Raw genomic sequence first — 20,987 nt, 5'->3', positions numbered from 1 at the left:
TGCCTCTATCAAATGCTTTTTTCGCAAAAGATATCTAAATTTTTTCCTTTGAAGATTTTCAATTGATCAAGCAAATCTGTCTTTCAAAAATTTTGACTCTTTCATCTTTAATAAATTGTAATTAAACTGACAAATGTTTGTTCCAATGAAAATATTCTTCCAACTCCATAAAATTTCTTGTATCCAAAAAGCTGCAATTTGAAGGTCCTCTCGCTTCTTTTCCCTTCTCTCTCTCAACAACAACTTAAGATTTGCTTTTCGTTCGAACGGGATCGGTTGAATTGTAATGATTTCCAAGCGCAAACAAATAATTGTGGAAACTTCAAAGTTTAAAATTAAAAAGAAAGAAAGAAATCCAAATAAAACATCATAAAATATAATTAAATTCAAAAAAAAAAAAGAAAAAGAAAAGAAAAGAAAAGAAAAAAGAAAAGAAATAAAATAAAATAATAAATAAATTAAAATAAAATAAAATAAAAAATAAAAAACAAGAAAGACACACGTGATATGTAATTCAGCCTCGTCTTCTTCAGAAGATGACTTATACACAAGCGGAGTTGGAAGCTGTCTGTGCACAACGATTGTTGCGCCGAGGAGACGACTGAGCGCCATCACTTCAACTTCGCTTCCCCACTCTGCTGAGTTTCCAATCGTGGAACAGTACCGCTTGAATGCTGATGGCGCTGCAGCTGAAGAAGATGATGGAAGGCTTTGAGAGGAAACTGAATGTGGAGGACAAGAAGAGGAAGGTGTTGAAGAAGATGAAGATGAAGAAGAAGATGAAGATGAAGATGAAGAAGATGATGATGCTGAAGATGAAGATGATGAAGTTGTATTAGAAGAAACTGGACATACAAAATTCACGAAGTCCATCCAGTTTTCTATTAAATAATTGCAAACTGCCCTTCTAAGCGTCCATACACCTTTGTCATCATCTTCCTTTATGTTATCTTTCTTTTGGCTTTCAACATTCAAAGAACTCCATTTTTGAAGATTTCTTGCTATTCTGTCGTATTTCCTCTTATAATTTAATCTCAACACTGTCAATTGATGATCAATTGATCTGAACAGGCAATGGCCATCCGGTCTAACTCTGAAAATTGTAAGTCCTGCTAATGAAATATTTTCCATAATTGCTGTCATCTCCGCTTCTGATTTCTTCTCAAAATCGCTAGGCTCGGAAAGTCTTTGCAAAATTGCTTCTTCTTCTTCCTCTTGTTTCTTTCTTAACTTTTCCTTTCTCATTAAAAATGGAAATAGAAAGTATTCAATTCAAAATTTTTGAAAATAATCAAAGCAATTAACCTTTCTCTTCTGCGCCCGTGAAACCTTGATTTTGTTGTGTGCAGGCTTCTCAGGAAGAGTTTGTGCAGAAACTTTAGATTCAAGAGAAATTGAAGCCTGAAGATCTTGTCTTTCTTTCTCATGTTTTGCTTCTAGTGCCTCTTTCATTTCTTCAATTTCTTGAACAATCTTTGCTCTCAGCTCCTTATTTGCTTTTGGTACGGAATGAAGCATTGAATCGGCTTTTTTCTGGCATTCCTAATTAAATACACAAATTCATCGACACAACTCGAATAAACTATTTAATTTTAAGTTTTTGCAAACTTTTATTTCACGCTTATGTCTTTGAATCATTTTACCAAGGCTTTCACATTTTTCGCTTTCTTTCAACTGTTCTTCGCCATCAGACATTTTTGTAAATTTATTTATTATGGTTCTTCACAAAAGATATGGGGAAAAATTCTTGCATTTGTGAAAAAAACAACGATTTGTTTAGCCCTGGGTGACGTGGTGACTTCTGACGTGACTTTTTCGATTTTTGACGGACGTGACAAAATTTTCCACGTCACAAAGAAAAAAAAAAAAAAAAAAAAGTAAAAAAAAAAAAAAAAAAAAAAAAAAAAAAAATCAGATTTTCCATTATTCATTTTTCACTGACGTGAAAGCGGCTATCGGAATATTGACACGTCACTGAAGTCAGTGACTTCTGACGTCACTTCCAGTCAATTGTTCTGAAAATACAAAAGAAGAAGCAGTAGAACGGAATATGCAAGTTTCATCTCAAAATAGTTTCATATCATTTTTTTTTTAAATTGACTACCATAACATTTCATTTTTCAATCGATACGATTGCGTTTTTTCATGAAAAATACATATAAAAGCAATTTGAAGGATAAAGAAAACATTAATTGTCGTTTTTATAAAGTTTCATAAACGAAAAGAGAAAAAAGGTGATATCTGTTTTTTTTTTTTTTTTTTTTTTTTTTGTGATTCAATTTATAACAAAATGTGTTAACAAAGCCTTTGTGAAAAACATCAAACACCCCCGAAAAATAAATAAACACATTATTAGGATTCCATTCGAAGTTTTTGAAAACAATGAAGAAGTTCCAAAGAGTTGCGAAAAAAACCTATTTGAATGGTTTTTTAGCAACTTTTTCATTTTTTTTGTGATGAAAAAGATGAATTTGTGTCTTATATTTAGCTTGAAAATTTCAGTACTTGCCAGAATGGATGAGAACGATAAAAATGAAGAAAATGAACTCAGAATTGTCACTATTTTCAATGCATCGAATTTTCTATGATCTGGACAAGAGTTAGAATTGAAAAAACACTGAAATATCATAACGCTTTAATAAAATGCACTTGGACAGATCAGCATTTTGGAAAAAGAAATTTGCACAAAAACGGGAATAATTATGTTCCAATCATTCAGCATTTACGGTTTCGTTGTTCTTTCAATTTGATTCATAAGCTCTTTAATTTCTTTTTTGCATGATTACTCCACAAAAGTTCATATCACATTCACAATCTCATTTCTATTCATCTTCGATGAAACAATTAAAATTATATTGGATACAGATATTGAAACGAGAAATTTTCATAACTCTTTGAAATAGGCACTAAATCATCTAATGAAAATAGAGTGTTGCATGTGCATTTGGATTTTTCAAAAGGAATCTTGGAGCATATTGAATATTGATGATGTGAAAGATGGGAAAAGATGACTTAAAAAATAATAAATGAACTGCTGTTATTTTTGTTTTGTTTCATTTCAAAGTTTAATGAAAAAATAAATCACTTTTGTGATTTTTTATTGATGATTTTCATAAATTTTGTGTTATGATTTTCAAGAAAAATGTCAAATGAGTGATGAATTCAAAATATTTCATTTTATCAAACATTTACAAAACAATCCAAAATATAAAACGTGATTTGTAATTATAATAATATTCTTGATAAAGAAAATGTAATATTTCTTGAAAGCTTGTGATAACATCATCACATTCTTTTTCTTCTATCTTTTCAAATAAACAACTTATAAAGTTATTTCTTTCCATTTCGTTAGCTTCGCCGTGCTCTTCTTTTTATTGACTTGAAGCAGATTCGTAAAGAATCTCAAGAAAACAAATATATATTCCTTCATCTAAAAATGTTGGCTGCTGAAATTGCTCCAAAATAAGATCAGCAGCTCCTTCCTTCAAAAAAGCACCAATAATCACATAGTCACAACCCGCCGCGTTTGCAGAAGTATATATGAATTGATTGCGAATTCCTCTGTGATTCGCCTTTGATGCACGAACAAACTGAGCAATGCTGCCAACAATGTCAGCAAAGTCTTCATTCCACAATGTGCATGAGAAAAAGAAATTATCAATTGTATTGAGCCATCTCATAAAAACAACATCTTCTTTCGTCTCTTTTCTTCTCGCTTCATTCTCTTTTTCTTTCCTCTTCCATTCCACATGTTTGGTCAGCTCTTTTTCTTCTCTTGCTGCTTCTCTTGCTAAATGGATTATTCGCAACAGCATCATGCAAATTTTCATTGAAACGCAATCAACTTATCGCAAATTTCCAAGCTGAAACATGTGCAAGATGAAAAAGGTTGTGGTGCCCTTGATGATATTCCACAATTTCTTAGATCTCGTCGAAGAACAATTCTTCTGGAATTTCCTTAAAAAGACGTTAAAAGAAATAAAAAGGTTAAAAGAAAATTTGATCACATCATAAAAAATAAAAAGGCGGTTCTCATACAAATCTTTTGTGAATGTTGCTCAAAGCCAACAATGCCATTTCCACATCTTTTTGAGCATTTTCGTTTATCTCCTTGTTCCATGCAGCTTTCAGAAGATAAAGCACACGAATTGAAAGCAATATCGTAGGGAAATGATAACTGAAAAAATATGGCATTCCGAAAAATCAACACTTTGATCTTTTCATAGAAATTAAAACTTGTATAAAAGGCGAAAGAATTCTAACCATAAATAAAAATTCATGTGAATATGTCAGTGCCTATACCAAAAATTTGCGATTTGGGGACAGTTACTCGTCATCTCTTTTATAATTTTCATTTCATTTATATTATCATGTTGTAATGGGAAAACTTGATCCTAAACTTATCGAAGAAAGAAAATAAAATCCAATTATATATTTCATATTTTGAAAATATTTATTTTTGTTGAAAATTAATATTAATATTAATGATAATGATAATAATATTATTATTATTATTAATTTTTTTTTTATTTTTTTTATGAAGTGGAAAATTGGTGACGGACGTGACGAATTTTTTTCTTCACGTCACCCAGGGCTAGATTTGTTCCATCCTTTTTCCACAACCTTATTATTATAAGTTTTTCATCTCCATGTCAAAAAAAGAAGAATATTAAAAAAAACAATAAAAATTTTTGAAAGTGAAGAATGGAACAAAATTCTTAAAACAAAAAAGTTCGTCCCGTATGGCAATATTCTTGAAATTATGAAAAAAGCAAAGATTGATTTTATACTCTTAAGGCAAATGGTACTTATAAACCACCTCACAAAACATTTTAAAACAAAGAAATAATTTTCGAGAGCATTTTGTTTTTTTATATAAAGATGAGTGATATGTGGAAAAATCTGTATTTATTTATCAGCCTCACATTCAGATGCATCAGCTCCATCTCCAGCTCCATCTGATGATGATATATCTGTTTCAAGTTCATAATCTGATTCTGAAGGTTCTTCTTCGTGGAGCATTTCAGCTCCAGCCCTCTTTTTCCTCTTCTTCTGGACCAAAAGCTTCATCCTCTAGAGCTTTGTATTCTTCTTCAGTGTATTTCATAACATTCAACACAAAAATAGAAAAATCAACTTTTCGATTTCTGGAAAACAAAAATGAATAGATATATTCTTGCATTCTGTTAATTCTCACTTCATATGAAGGCATGAACTTACGAAGCGCAGCCAACAATGCTTCTATATGGGTGATTATTTTTGAAATCATATCTTTTTTCGGGGTGTTGATTTTTCAAAGATTGTTTGTTATTGGGAAGAGATTTTGAATTCAAATATATAAACTATTATAACTGTTTCAAAAACAATTGTTTATACTGAAATAAAGATGAAGATGACTCAAACATACAATTTGACTTTTTTTGTGTTCATTTATAAATATTCAAGGGAGATTTATAAACCGAAAATTATGAATAAAAAAATATGATTTCAAAAATAATCACCCATATGGTTTGTGCAAGCACAGGTAATTTGATCTGAATAAGTTTGAAATAATGTTTCATGAAAAAAGACAATAAAAAGAGAAAACAAAAACCTGCAAAATACTCCGAATGATTAACAGTCTTGTGAGTGAATTTATTCTTACTCAAAGAAGAATATGCTTTCCATTGGTCAGAGTAAATTTCTGTTCCTGTATGAACATATTTTCCTATTAACAGAATTAATGCTGAATCTGATGAGTTGGCAACAGAATAATCAAATGCTTTTCCTCCGCGTTTCTGAGCACCGATAATCCATATTTGCTACTTCGCACAGTCTAACAAAAAAGTTCAATTAATAATCAAGTTTCAATGAAAAAGAATAAAAACCTCACTTGTATTTTCGCATTCTCCAAACAGCTTCATCAATTTCCACAATGCTGCTAGGACATCCTATGGGAGCCTGAATTCCACCTATCATCTGAGCACATGTTCTCCGACAAATACAACAATAATAAGAAACTCCATGTCTTTCGCATCCAGTGAGAGATGAAGTTTGGTTTTTTATTGAAATGATGGTTAAAGAAGAAAAGAATCAGAATAAGATTTAAGATTGAAAGCTTCGATTTTGAAAACGGAGTTCCTGCCCTGTAAGAAACTTCTTTTTAGGCATTTACTGCATCTGAAGAACCATTGTCATTCACTTCCTCCAATTTAAATAATAAATGAACGACAAATTGCAATAGGCCATCTTCTTTCAGTGTTAATCACATCGTCGAGAAGCTATTGCATGGTTTTTCCATTATCGCAAAAAATCTTCAATAAATTCTGTTTTTCTTCCATCAAATGATAAAATGTTTGACATTCGTTAATGTTTTTGGTATTATACAGTCTAAACCGGATATAATCACGTCGAATATAATCACATACGCCTATAGTCACATTTTTCGATGCACCGACATTTTTGGCCTATTTTTCATTCATTTTCCATCGCATATAATCACAGGGCTGAAAATATATAATCACATTTTTCTTTTTTATGTGTGCTTTTTTCAATGAAAAATCGATTTTTAGATCAAAATTTTCAATTTTTTGATTTTTCAAAATTATGTTAAAAAAAGTCTAAATAACATAATAAAATCCAAAAAATAGTTTTTTCTATTGAAAAATGCGTTTTTAATGAAGAATTTTCAAAAATAAAAAATTTGACCCAAATTTAATTATTACAAAAATTTATTTTTTTTATTTTTCTGTGTTAAGCAGCATCGTATATTATCACAATCGGATATAGTCACAAAAAGTTGTACAAAAACCGATGTGATTATATCCGGTTTTGACTGTATATAGTCATCAATATTAAAACCGACAATTTTGTGTTCTAATATTTTGAATGCTTCACAGGCTGATCAAAAATTTTTATAAATAACTCTGATTTTTCCACAAATAAACGATTGAATTATCTTTTAAAAATGTGGCTTCCACATATAATCAAAACTTTATCTAAAATTTGGCAAGGTGACGTATAAGTGCCACATGCCACTTTTTATGCAATCATATCATTATGTTTCAACCGTAAAAACGCAAAAAATTACTGAAAAATTCAATATTTGAGAATAAATTTAAGAAAATATAAAATGGAACAAAATTCATAATGCAAAATATTTCGTCCCATTTTTATCTGCATTGAACAGAAACTCTTTTATTTATTAGAAAGTTAAAAAAGTTAGAAACAAATCGTAATCTTTATCAAATCTAGTGGTTATTTTCATTCAAATGAAGTTAATTTTTTTTTGAAAAAAGCTCTTTGTTTTTATTTATCTAATAACAAAATTTTTTAATTTTTTGCAAATTTCTAATCCCGTTTATTAAACTTTCATTAATTTGTGAAAATGGCATTGGAAATGATAAACTTTTGCAGGTTCAAAGTCGTTGGACTATTGAAAATAAATATTTTACATATTCATATTGAAAGATAATGTTTTAATAATAGATTTGGGACAAAATATTTGACTTCAGGTATTTTCATTAAAAAAATTATGCACTTTTGATAAACTTATTGTGTTCAAAAATTTTGAAATAAATGTGTTCATTTTTTGACATTCATGGAATTTCACAAAACTTTTTGTAAAAACATCGTGATGTTTGCTAACAGATATGAATATCAAATTGTTTTTGAAATCAAAGTTAGTTTAAAATTGTTATAAGTGAAACAATTTTTTCAAACTTTGTGCATAAAAAGCTTGAAAGTCCATATTTTCCCCCATTTAAGCAAGTCTTTTATTCAAAAAAGTATGTCATTTTTTCTCTCCATTATTTATTTGGGAAAAATACAAACTTCCAAACTTTTTTGCACAGAGTTCAAAAACAGTTTCACTTTTCACTTTATCAAACTTTCTCAGCTTTCAAAAATAATAAAGTTTTCATTCTGTGCACAAGCATTTTTGGAATCATTTCTTCATGTCATACACCATAAATAATTCTATTTCGAAAAAAAATAATTCAAAATCGAAAAATAATAATTCAATTTCGTAATTAATATTTCAATTTCGAAAATGAATAATTCAATTTCGAAATTCATTAAAAACCGAAAATATTTATATATCTCGAGAATGGATTTCAGAAAATATCAAATTGTTTTTTAATCAATCAAATATTATTGCTCAAATAACATATTTTTTAACATAAATATGAATCGAATCTATTTTTTGAATATTTTTTTCATTTTCGAAAATCATCACTGAAATGATAGAAATTTCAAAAATATTCATACTATTGAATATCAAAATAAAAATATTTTATTTTTTCAATCACGTTTATTGAAAAATAAATAATAAGGATTTAATTACCAATCGAAAAAATTTTTTTCTTTGGTAAAAATATCAAAATCATCAATTTTTTATTTGAAAATGAATTCATTTTCTTTTTAAATTAACTTCAAAATAAAATATTTTCAATCAAAATAAATGAAAATTTTTGAAGAATATGCATCATTTTTGAAATATTGGTAAACACTGTGAATAGATGAGTTAAAAATAAAGAGAATAAAACTCTGAAACACAAGTTTTTCATTCCACAAAACAAAAAAATTCACGTTTCGAAATTGAATTATTCTTTTTCGAAATCGAATTAATAAATTACGAAATTGAATTATTAATTTCCGAATTCGAATTATTAATTTTCGATTTTGAATTATTAATTCCGAAATCGAATTATTTTTTTTCGAATTCGAATTATTAATTCCGAAATTGAATTATTTTTTTTCGAATTTGAATTATTTTTGGTGTATATTACATAACACACAATATATATATATATATTAATCTGTGTTCGTGAATATTCCATTCGAATACTCAAATGAAGATGATATATTTAAAATGTGAATGATTTGTGTTCTGAACTTTCAATTCTTTTTATAATCAACTCTTCAGAATTCAATATTCATCATTGTTTAAATAATGATGCCTATTCATATTAAAAAACACTTTCAATATGATTCACAAACTTTTAATATATCCTGTTCGCATCTTGCAGACAAATCTCGGTGTGTAGTTGAGAGCCTTTGCAATTGGAACATTTGAAGGAATTTTCACTTTTCTCATTTTGCAAGCGTTAAAGAAGGAACGAATTTATGAAACTTTCGTTTTTGAAATGTTTCGAGACAAGAAGGATGAAATGAAGTGGAGGTCCATTTTTGGAATATATCCTGTTATTACTGTTTCAAATGAAGATGTGCTAAAAGTTGAAATAACGAAAGGCATTCCCAATAAAAAGATAGACAAATTAGTTTTGCTTGAACAACCATTATAATTAAAGAATTACTGTTACCAACATTTAACAAATAACATGAATAGTGAGTGACTGTTTTGATTTTTTTCATAAAAAAGCTTGAAGTTCCATTTATTTTCCCTTTTGATCTGTTCCACAACATTTTCTTGCTTTTAGCTGGTTTGAAATTATTTTTGATAATCGAGATGAAAACTCTTTTTGATAGCAAATCATTTTCAGACACATGCATATTTTTCGTTTTGAAAAAAGCAAAGAAAGAAAAAAAGAAAAGAAAAAGAAAAAAACTGTTGATCTAACATACATGAAGCCAATAAAAGTCGTCTTTTCCATTTTCTGCCTTGCACAAAGATATAAGGCAAAGATTTTTCTTTGTTCTTATGTTCTTTTCCAAACAAATCAAGCGTTCAACACAAATTTTTGCATTATTGCGTTTTATTTTCTAATTTGTTTTTGAAACACATCATCCAATAAACTATTGATTCGATTGAATAAAGATTTGATAATTTTTAAATTGAAGAGATGACCAAAAAGAAATAACAAAAAGAAAATAGGATGAATAATGTGAAATACAAAAAATGAAAAGAAAAATCTTTCAAAAGTGGGTTTGAGAAGGAATATTTTTACAAAAGAATATGTTCAACTCCTCTGTTGGTTAAAAAAGAAGAAGAATGAAATTGAAAAGGAGAAAGAGCTATTTGATAAGAAAAAGAAGAAGAAGTTGATGATGATGATGATGATGATGATGATGATGATGATGATGATGATGATGATGATGATGATGATGATGATGATGATGATGATGATGATGATGATGATGATGATGATGATGATGATGATGATGATGATGATGATGATGATGAATTTGAAGAAGAAGAAGAAGAAGAAGGATAAAATTGATGATTCTTTCTCTTTCTCTTCTCAGCAGCTCAATCACAAAATGAAATAACTTGAATTCCATCGATCAAATAGATAAATATAACTCTTTGCGATTTTCCCTCACTGCTGATGAAGATGATGAAGAAGGTTGTTTAAGAAGGAGGTTGATGATGCTTGAGGTGTGTTTGAAGGTGAAGAAGAAGAAATACTTTTCCTTTCAATCATGCCTTTGTCTTCTCTGAAAATATATCAATGAGTGAACATAAATCCAATTCTTTTCCTTTCTCTTCCAAAACGGTGACGGCGAATGCTGCTTGAATGAGTCAAACTCCATAGACATGTTTCAACATAATTTGCTGTTTTCCTTTGCTTCAAAATCTTCAATGTTGTTTGTTCTTCTTTTCTTCAATTGCATTCCTATTTGTAAATAGCCTTTAACCTGATTCCGCCTCCTCATTTTCCTTTTCAATCTCTTTCTTCAAAAAGAGATCTCCCCACCAATAAAATTCCTCAGGCATTTCTTGCAAGACTTCCATTGTTCTATTTATGAAAAAATAAAAAATAAAAAAATTCATTTTTCAAAAGAAGATTCGAATAAAACAGAGATAATAGCATACCAATTGTAAATAGCATTTATTCTCTGCAACCTCTTTGACTTTATAAAAAAATATATCCATTTTCATTCATTCCACCATTCATCCTCTTTCCCTTGAACCAAAATCTCATCTCTATCTGTGAGAAAAACACTTCAAACACCCAATCCAAATACCCAAATAACCTTGTTTCAGGCAGCCCATCCCTTTTGTGAAAAGCGCCCATTTCAGCCAATCGAGCCAAAAACAATCATTTCTTTCAATATATCGAAAAGCACTTCAAATAAAAATAACCAAAATAATCCACCAAAAAACATACATTTATATGTGGTGCAGAACCACAAAACTTCCATCACTCATACCTCTTCCATTCATCGGTTTCATCAATCTTCACATCATTCATTTCCATCCCAGTTGCCATTTCTCATGAAAATACGGCCAACAAAATTAGAAACTCTAAATCATGTGTTATTCCATTTCAGAGGTGGATATTGCTGTACGGAGTGTGATGGCTGAAATATAATAACATCAACATAAATAGATAAATAATTCACTATTATTCTTTGGATCAAAAATTAAATGTGAAAAAATTATAGAAAATATTTTATTTCTCAATAATTATGTGATATTCAGTCTCAGAAAAACGAGAAAATATTTGTTGTGCCCATATTTGTTTGAAAGAAAAAAGAGAAAAACAAACTGTTGGAGAGGCATGGTATTGGGGCTGTCAGGAATATTTTATTGTGTGTGGATAATTTGTGTTGAATGCATGTGCAAAGGTGCTACAAGTGATGGTGCAGGATTTAGAGAGGAATCAGCGAAAGTTGAGAATATGAATTATACTGAAGGTACATGGCAAGAGAAGGCTGAAAATAGCAAATATGGAAATGGCATTTTATTTGATGTGCATAATGATGAAAAAAAAGAAGGGATGAGAGAGACAGAAAAACAAGAGAGAATGATGAAGAAATACACAAAACAATGGAATGATGGACGAGGAGAAATCGGGAAAGTTCAAAATTTGAATTTTTGCGATGAATGGAAAATGCGGGAAAAGGAGAGAATGTGCGATTGGAGTCAGATTGAAGGATGCCTTGTTCTGGTCAATTCATCAATGAAACTGAATTCATTGGGATTGATGGAAAAAGGTGGGGAGAGTGTGCTCAGGGCATCGGATGGATGTTTTGTTGAGGTGAGTGGATGTGTTGTTGGAGTTGAGAGAGAGACGTCTCCCTTTGATTTTTGCGGGAGCTGTGGATTATTCACCAACATTTCTCTCAGATCATCTTCAACCTCAACTGAACAGATATTTCCTTCTCTATTTTCTTCAAAAGCATTCCAAGGTAAATTTCTTGAAAAATGTCATGTTTCTGTTTGTTCATCTCATTTCTCGTCTTTTCATATTTCATCAGCACCATTCCTCTCATCTCCCTTCATTCCTCTTATTTCACTCTCCAAATTAACCTTCTTCAACATCTCAACAGCACATGATGCATGTTCATCTCCAACAACAACGTCAACCCAAACCACATGTTTGATGAGTAGTTGCTCATTCTCATCAGTTTTTGATGTGTATGATGGCGGGATTGTTCCCTCTCTGAACAACCCTTTGGCCTCTTTCATTGCCTCGAACACCTCGTTTATTGGATGCTATCGAACAAGAAATGTTGAATGTGAAGGAACTTCAGACAATATTATTAAGCCAGATAGACAGAATGAAACATTCAATGGAGCTAATTCGTTTATTTGGTGCGAATGGAATGGATCGAAAACAACAGGAACAAATAGATCATATAGTGACGTGGCTTCAAATGGAGGAGCTATTTGCATATATGGTAAATTAAACGCATCACTTTTAGTCTTGAATTGTGTGTTCAATGGATGTGTTGCGTATTATGCCGGAGGAGGAGTTTCATGCTATGATATCAAATCGGTTGAAATGGTGAATAACACATTTAATGCCTGTGCTTCTGAAACTTGGATTGCAGGAGGGGCATTTGTTTACACGATTTCATCGTGTATAAGGATCAGCGGGTGTGAATTTCAGAATTGCAAAGCACATAGTTATGGAGGAGGACTTTATTTTGACAGTTTCAATGTTTCAGGATCAGACTGTATTGAAACAGAAAATGGAGGAGGAGAAAGCGCGTGCGTATTTAACTGCAATTTCACTTCATGCTCAATTTTGAATAATCATGGCGGAGGAATGCATTGCGTAAACATCCCTGTTGCACAATTCAAGATGAGGAGCATTCAATTTGTTTTATGTTCTGCTCGACAAGGTGGCGGAGGATTGGAACTGTATCAAAATCGAGCAACAGAACTAAATAATATTATATATTGTTATTTTTTGCTTTTTCATGAATGCAAATGCTCTGACAGTGTTCCACATGGACATGATATTGAATATGTTGATAACTACAATTCATTTTTGAATTCAGGCAATCCATTCTATGAATGCTACACTACAAACGCAGATGATAAGAGGTTGTGCTATGCCTATAATTATAATGGAAGCAGTTGGATGTACAATCAAATATCAAAAAAGGATTGGCTGAAGGACAAGACGTTGTATGTTTCGGTGAATGGAAATGATTCATATGTTCTTTGTGGGGCAAATACAACAAATCCGTGCGAAACAGTGAAGAAGGCGTTTGAGATGTGTGAGGTGCAGATTAGCTTGGCAATCACGTTGATGGAAGGGAATCACACAAGCGAGAGAACAACAATTGCTATTGAATCAAAGAAGATTTCTGTCATTGGGAAGGGCAAAGAGAAGAGTTCGATTGGAACAGGAGCCCTTTCATCAACCGGATCGCTGTTCAGTGTGTCAACAGGTCATCTTGGAATGAGTCATTTAAAAGTTGATTGTAACTCAAATATAAATCCTTCACCGAGTGTGGCTGTGGTATCTGATGGGAGTGGGTCACTCTCATTGGAAGATGTTGTGATCACAACGAGTATTTCTTCAGAAAACTATGTGATGTCTTCGTCAGTGTTTGTGGTTCCGCTGTCGCAGCTGTTGATGACCGATGTGGAGATCAAGGATATGAATGTCTCAAAACCATTGTTCTATGAGCCGAATCAATCTTCTTCTTCTTCATCTGCCCTGTTTTTGACATCCACAACATCAGGAGAGAGCGTTCTGGCGAACTTGTCTGTGAAGAATGTGAGGTTGACAGAAGGAGATGGGGTGGTTGTGGCAAAGAATGTGAAGGAAGGGGAGACATTTATTGTTCAGAATGTGACAATCCAAGATTGCGAGTGCAAGGCTGGAAGTGGTGGTGGGATTAATGTCGAGTTGGAATCAACAAGCAAGTTGCGGATTGGGACTTCTTCAGCTCCTGGAAGTGAAACAACAAAATTCAACAGATGCAAGTGCTGCGGATATGGTGGAGGGATAATGTTGCATCTGGAAGATGGCATACACGACTTCTCTGTTGTGTCAGTTGACTTTTCAGGATGTTCTGCTTCATTGGGAGGGAATTATGTGTTTGTGAATGGGAGCAATTCTGTGAGCTGGGCAATTACAACAGAAAAGCTGGATGTCCAACATGGCAATGCAAAATGCAATGAACTGGTGGGATTCGATCGGAGCGATCAGACAATGGGGCTGTTCCCACTGAATGTGTTTCTGGACGCATTTCCGAATGCAGCGCATGTGGGGAAGGCGAAGGATGGGCTGGGTGGATACGACTCGTGGTTTTGTGGGTTTGCTTATTATCCGTGTTCCACCATCACCCATGCAGCGCAGGTGAGATATCCAGACGCAAACAAGAAGATCGAATTAGATTCAGGATTTGAGCTTTCTGAGGCAGTTGGAATGACAGATGGCCATGAATGGGAAATCTCATGTGCCACAAAAGGGATGGAAATGGGAGTGAAAGCACCAGATAATTTTGAGGCATCTTGTCTGATTGAGGTTCAGAGCAAATGCTCAATGAGAAACATTAAGTTCTGTATTCCATCTGCTCTATCTGGTGCATCATCTCTAATTTTATCCAATTCCACACTCTTCACACTCACTGACTGTTCTGTTGTTTGTTCATCTGACAATTCCGTTGGATATTGCTTTGTGAATGTGATTGGGGGAAAAGTGAAAGTGGAGGGATTGGTGATAACAGAGAACTTGACATTTGGAGAACATTCACTGATTGAGTTTGGTGAAGGGGTGGAATCAGTTGTGCTTTGTGGATGTGATGTGAACAACATTGAGAAGAGAAATGGAGATGGGGGATGGGTGAGTGGAGTGGTTGGAGCAGAAAGAGGTGAGGGAAAGAATGGGATAATTGTGATTGAGTCGTGTGTTGTGAAGGGGTGCAGTTGCCTTTGTGGAAGAGGAGGAGGGATGAGTGTTGTTGTGAAGGGGGAAGGAAGTGTTGTTGTGAATGGAAGTTGTGTGTTTGATGGGTGTGAGGCAATGAATTCGAATGGAAGTGGAGGGAGAGGAGGAGGGATGATGATTGTGATGGAGAGCAGGGATGGTTCAATGAAAATGGAATCTGGAAGAGAGGGTTTGTTTGGAGCAAATAACAAAGCTCAATATGGGAAGGATTTGTTTGTTCAATGTGAAAGAGGAGTGTTGTTGGAGTTGAATGTGAATGCAAGCTCATTTGAGTTTTTTGATTCAGATGCAATTCCATCAGATATTCTGAAGTTGTGTGGGAGTGAGGATGGAAAAGAAGAGGAGGTGATTCCACTGTTTGTGTATTTATGTTCAATTGAGACAAAGTTGTGTGTTGATGGGAGTGGAGAGAGGGCATTGGATCACAGTCATTGTGGGTTTGAGGAGTTTGGGTGTTTGACGATTGACTATTGTGTTGAGAAGAGAGCGAGCAGCAACGTGAATGAAATCGAAGTTGTTTCGGGATCATGGATAAAGAATGAGATGAAAGTGGCGTCATTCGATTTGAGTGTTTCAGGGAAAGAAGAAGGAATGAGGGTGACTGTGATGGATGAAGGATCGATGAATCAAAATAACCTTATTGAGTGCACAAAATCATTTGAAATGAGATATTTGTCACTAATGCTGAATGAAGAGATGAATGGGAAGAGAAATGGATTTATCCACTCCTCATCAGCAATCATCACAATTACAAGCTGTTCAGTCTCGTTTGGAAATGATGAATTGATTGGATACAATGTGATTTGCATTGAGGGAGGAGGGCTGATTGTGGATGGATTTGTGATGGAAGGGGGAGTGAGAATGAATGGGAAATCACCAATCGCAATAACAAATGGAGTGAAATTGAAGATGAATAACAGCCGAATGTGTGGAGTGGAAGTGACAGGTGGGAATGGAGGAGGAGGAGGAGGATGTTTGAATGTGGAGATGGGAGTTAATGGGATTGTGAATATTGAAGGATTCAATTTGTCATCAGTGTGTTCAGGGAGGAGTGGGATGAAAGGAGGAGGGATGATGATATCAGTGGGGAAGGGAGGGAGTTTGAAAATGAAAAATGTGAAATATTCAGGATGTGAAGTGCCAAGAGAGGATGTGGAGGATGGAGGAAGAGGAATTGGAGGAGGGATGTTTGTGAAGCTGCCAGATGAGATGGTAACATTTGTTATGGAAGGAATGTCATTTGAGGGATGCGATGCCTGGAAAGGGAAGAATGTGTTTATTTCGGGATGGGATCTGAGTGAGATTGTAAATGAGGATCACCTCAAATGGGAGATAAAGGAAGAGGAGCTGAGATCATTGGATGAACTGTGTGGATGGGAAAGGAAGACAACAGGAGAGGAAGGATATGTGATTCCATTGGTTGTGTATTTGTGGAGGAACTGGAGCGGGGATGGATTTGTTTCGAGAGAGAAAGGAGGAGACTTCAGTGGATGTGGATATTCAGAAGCACCATGTTCATCGATTGACCACTTGATATCGCTGAGATTTGAGACACTTGGAGAAGGGGAAACGCATATTTCCATTGTGGGATCAGGGTTGCTGAGCCATTTCATATCATTTTCTTCATCATCGGTTGTAGAGTTACCAGAAGTGGTGATTGAAGGGAAAAAGAAAGGGACAGGGGTGACGATCAGTGATGAAGATGAGAATGATTTGGATGATCGTTCAATGATATCCTCGAATGTGAGTTTGTCGTTTGTGAATGTGTCATTCACCAAGCCAGCCATCACAACTCATCATGAAGTGTTGATTGAATCCTCCGGAACAAACACCTTATTGTCTGTTTCTGATTGTTCATTTGGCTCATTGACCGGGCTGACAGAGACAGCTGGATATTGTCTGATGAGAGTGAATGGAGGGAGTGTTGTGATTGAAAAGTGTTTGTTGAGTTTGATCTCAGAGTTGAAAGGGTTCATTTCCTTCAGCCAAAGTGCAGCTGAGGTGACGGTTCAGAATGTGAACATTTCATTTGCTGGTGTGACAGAAAGAAATCTGATTTCGATGATTGAAGATGAAAACCAGATGAACGGAGATGAGAATACTGGTTCAAATGGAAACAGACCAGTTCTGAGGGTTGTTGCGTGTTCATTTGCCAATATCACAAACGAAGGGAATGGAGCAAGTGTTATTGAAGTGGGATCATATGAGCATGGAATGGAGTGTGTGATTGATGAGTGTTCGATGTCAAGTTGCAAGAGTGGTTTGAGCAGAGAAGGAGGAGGAATGAATGTGGTGCTGAAGAGTGGGGAGTCGGTGTTGAAAGTGAATGGGAGCTCGTTTTCGATATGCAAGTGCTCGAGTGAAACAGGGTGTGGAGGAGGGCTGTTTATTGATGGATCTGACCCGAATGCGAATTATGGAAATGAAAGTCAGATTCCATCTCTGAATTTCAAGATTGTGAACGTTTTGTTCTATATGAATGAGGCATCAGTGGGGAAAGACATATTTGTCAGATGCCACTCGATTGAGCATCAGATCAACGAAACGCTGTTTGCTTTGAACTATAAGCAGGAGTCATTGAACTCAAACAACTCCATCTGTGGGAGGGATGTTGAGAGTGAGGGAGATGTTGATCTGATTCCGCTAATCACCTATTTTTATGGGCTTCAAGTGTTTGTGAACGCAACAGGAACTGATGGCAGAAGGTGTGGAGCTCAAAGCAATCCATGCCTCAGTATCAACTGCGGGGTTGACCACATTGAGCAAGGTGTAATGAATGCGATTCTGATTGATGGGGAAGGGTTTGTGAAAGAAGAATGTGTGATTGGAGATCTGGTTGTGAATTCATTGAAAAAGACACAAGCGGTTGTGAGATTGAACTCCAAGATTGAGAAATCATTTGAGAAGGATTGCGTGATGGAGTTTATAAATGAAAGCGCTGTGGAGAGTTGCTCATTCGAGTTTAAAGATTCCTTTGAGTCAACTCACAGTTATCTTATGAAAGTGAAGAATGGATCAATTGAGATACAGAAATGTGAGTTCTTCTCTTCTTCTTATGAACTGAAATTGAACAGTTCAATTGTGAGCGTGGAAAGCGGAGAGCTAAAGATATCGGAAACAACATTCAGAGATATTCATTCAAAAGTATCAGTTCTTTCATTCCATGAAGAATCAGATGTGATAATTGATGAAACAAGCATTTTGAACATCAAATGTGAGGGAGATATTGTGAGTGTTGGAGGGAAAGCGAAAGTGGCGATGAAAGAGATGGTCATTGAAAATATGACTGTGCTGTTGGAGGGGTGTGCGATTGGGATGGAAGATGCTGAACAAGAGGTGAGTGTGCTGAACAGCTCATTTGGAAGATGTGTGAATTCGGTTGATAAGGGAAGCATGATGCAGATAAGAAATTCCAAGAATGTGAGGGTTGAGGCATGTGTGTTTGATGGAGAAAAAGAAGATGAAATTATTAATGAAGAAAACAATAGAAAAGAGGGATTGTGCAAATGGAATGGGTCATTGGTTGATGTTGAAAACAGCAATGTGGAACTGAGAGAAACAGCAATCAGAAATAGCAAGGCAGGTGGTTTGTGGGTGAGTGGAGGGAGTATGAAGATTGAAAACAGCAAGTTTGAGAACAACAACCCCGAGATTGAAGGATATCCATCAGCGCGAAGGAATGCGATCTGCACTGGGGATAGCGAACTGAATGTTGTGAGCGTGAAAGGGGGAGATGGACTGAAAGATAACTCATCGCTTTGGATTTTGGATGAAGGATGTCAATTGGGAGGGATTGCATCAGAAAGAGGATCATCATTTTTCATCCCCATTTTAGAAGAGGTGAAGAATTCAACTCAATTGAATGGGAATTTGGATCTAATAATTTCTGGAAAACTGCTTCTGCCATGTGATTTGTCAGTGAAGATGAGCATGAAAAATGGAGATGAAGAAGAAATTGTGAGAAAGGAAATTGATGAAAAAGGGTTTGTATCAGAGAATGAGATTCATTCTGTAATCTCATCTTCAGAATTGGAGAAAATGAGAGAAGAGACAGAAGTGAGTGTGTGTATTGTGTTTGGGAAAGGAGATTTACATTCGTCAACAGAGCGATTTATTGTGAAGAACAGGAGTGAAAGTCAGTCAAGTGGAAATGAAAGGATTGCTGAAGGAGGAAAAGGAGGGAAATCATCATGGATATTGATTGTTTGCATTGCGGTTGTTGCAGTGCTATTATTTGCGTTGATAATATTTTTTGTTCGTTGGAGAAAGGCAAAGAATGAAGCAAAAGATCTGAGAGAGATTGTGAACGACACAGTGAGGAAGGATCCGAAGCTAATTGAGATGGTGACAATGGAGCCATCACCCGAGGAGCAGTGGAGGAGAGCAGAGAGGGAGGCAGAGAAGAAGAATGAAGAGAGGTTCAAGAAGAGGGTGTATGAGACGAATATGGAACATTCTGAATCATCTGAGCATTTGCTGAGTGAGAGTGGTTCCACTGAGTATATTTTGGGGAGAGACTCAGACAAAATCCCTGAATGGATGCTGGAGAAAGTTGACGAAAAGGGAATTGAGGAAGAAGAGACAAGAAAGAGAACTCCATCACCATCCATTTCATCAACTTCAACAACTGACTCAGATTCAACTTTTGTTCGTGGGGAGGATCTGTGTCCAACAACTTCGTCAATGTCAAATTTGGTGGATGCAATGGCCTGTTCATCCCCTCATGAGAAGCTGATTGTGGATCTGAGGGATTCGCTGTTCATGCTTCTTCATGGAAAGAATAAGACAAAGGAGATGGCGATAGGCACTCTGCAGGAGAGGGAGCAAACAGCTGCTCAGATCCTGTTCTGGGTGGCAAATCTGGCACTCCACTCGTTTGATGAAATGGACAATCCTCTCTCATCTCTTTCCAATCTCAGTCCGCATATTGTGTTGTTTTCTGAACACATGGTGATCTGCATTGTTTTGCACTCGGACTTCTCATCAGACTCTGACAGTTCATCTGTCTCTTCAAGCTCCACCATGGTCACATCTTCCTCTGATGTTTCAGTGTTGAGCGAAAGATTCACCAAGTCGCCACCTCCATCATCAGCGTTTGAGGATGATGAAGATGAAGAAAGAAAAGAATGTCTGAGGTGGAAAGCACCAGAGCTGCAGATGAACAAGAATATGGGAGCGAAAAAGAAGTCAGTTGCCTTTTCAATTGGGATGATGCTGTGGGAGATTCTGAGTTTGCAGATTCCGTTTGGAGAATATGAGGGAGAGGTGGCAGGGCAGAAGATCGTGAATGGGGAGAGGCCGGACATGTCAGAAATCGAAGGCACGACATTCTGTGGCCTGGTGAAATCTGCGGTGGCGCAGAACAAAGACGATCGCCCGTCGCTGTTTGTGATGAAGCGTGAGTTTTTCCAACACTTTCCGGCTGGCGTGATGATGGTGACTGTGTCTGATGCAATCGATTACACCGAAGACTCAAAAGTTGTGAGTGCCTCGTTCATCTCGGACATGCAGTGAGGCTGAGTTGTTCTTTGAGCAGCAATTGCTCCACATCCTGGCTTCGTTAAGACAATTGGCAGAACTTCTTTGCATTGTTAATCTTTGTCAACACACTGAGAAAGATGCTTTGAATGCTTTCAAGTCAATGGTAATTTTGAAAGATGTGCAGTCAAATGAGGGAGCGAAAAATGAAATCAGAGTGGTTGAATATTCGATTCAGATGTGTTTTTCAGTTTTTATCCGCTTCTGCATGAAGGGCGAGAACATGAATCAATACAGCTATTTCATTTTTTGATTTTGATTTTGTTTTTCAGTGATGTTTGGTTAATATTGTTTATTTTTTACTTTTTCCGTGAGTTTATTTTGAATAATCAGCATTTTCAATTTTCAGTGCAATGAGAAACACCTTGAAAA

General features: G+C 34.9%; 3 protein-coding genes across 3 annotated transcripts; 1 reads left to right on the top strand and 2 right to left on the bottom strand.

Annotated features, from left to right (window-relative positions):
- Window positions 1–244: 244 nt before the first annotated feature.
- On the bottom strand, window positions 245–1,695 carry MONOS_13808 (putative OTU domain-containing protein 6B; the record flags this gene model as incomplete). Its single annotated transcript, XM_067866545.1, has 4 exons — window positions 245–320; window positions 503–1,236; window positions 1,306–1,542; window positions 1,609–1,695. The coding sequence occupies 4 exons, from the start codon at window positions 1,693–1,695 to the stop codon at window positions 245–247; spliced, it is 1,134 nt and encodes a 377-aa protein (XP_067736478.1).
- Window positions 1,696–10,573: 8,878 nt separating this feature from the next.
- On the bottom strand, window positions 10,574–11,153 carry MONOS_16889 (uncharacterized protein; the record flags this gene model as incomplete). The annotated part of the gene is made up of 3 exons (XM_067869759.1): window positions 10,574–10,679; window positions 10,896–11,009; window positions 11,095–11,153. The coding sequence occupies 3 exons, from the start codon at window positions 11,151–11,153 to the stop codon at window positions 10,574–10,576; spliced, it is 279 nt and encodes a 92-aa protein (XP_067736477.1).
- Window positions 11,154–11,444: 291 nt separating this feature from the next.
- Window positions 11,445–20,591, top strand: MONOS_13775 (uncharacterized protein; the record flags this gene model as incomplete). The annotated part of the gene is made up of 2 exons (XM_067866510.1): window positions 11,445–13,033; window positions 13,115–20,591. The coding sequence occupies 2 exons, from the start codon at window positions 11,445–11,447 to the stop codon at window positions 20,589–20,591; spliced, it is 9,066 nt and encodes a 3,021-aa protein (XP_067736476.1).
- Window positions 20,592–20,987: the final 396 nt, after the last annotated feature.

Source organism: Monocercomonoides exilis, assembly GCF_001643675.1.
Source record: "Monocercomonoides exilis strain PA203 chromosome Unknown scaffold1-2713096, whole genome shotgun sequence".
Classification (NCBI taxonomy): Eukaryota; Preaxostyla; order Oxymonadida; family Polymastigidae; genus Monocercomonoides; species Monocercomonoides exilis.
Note: the sequence above shows the minus strand (reverse complement) of the source record. Positions and strands in the feature narration are given on the sequence as shown.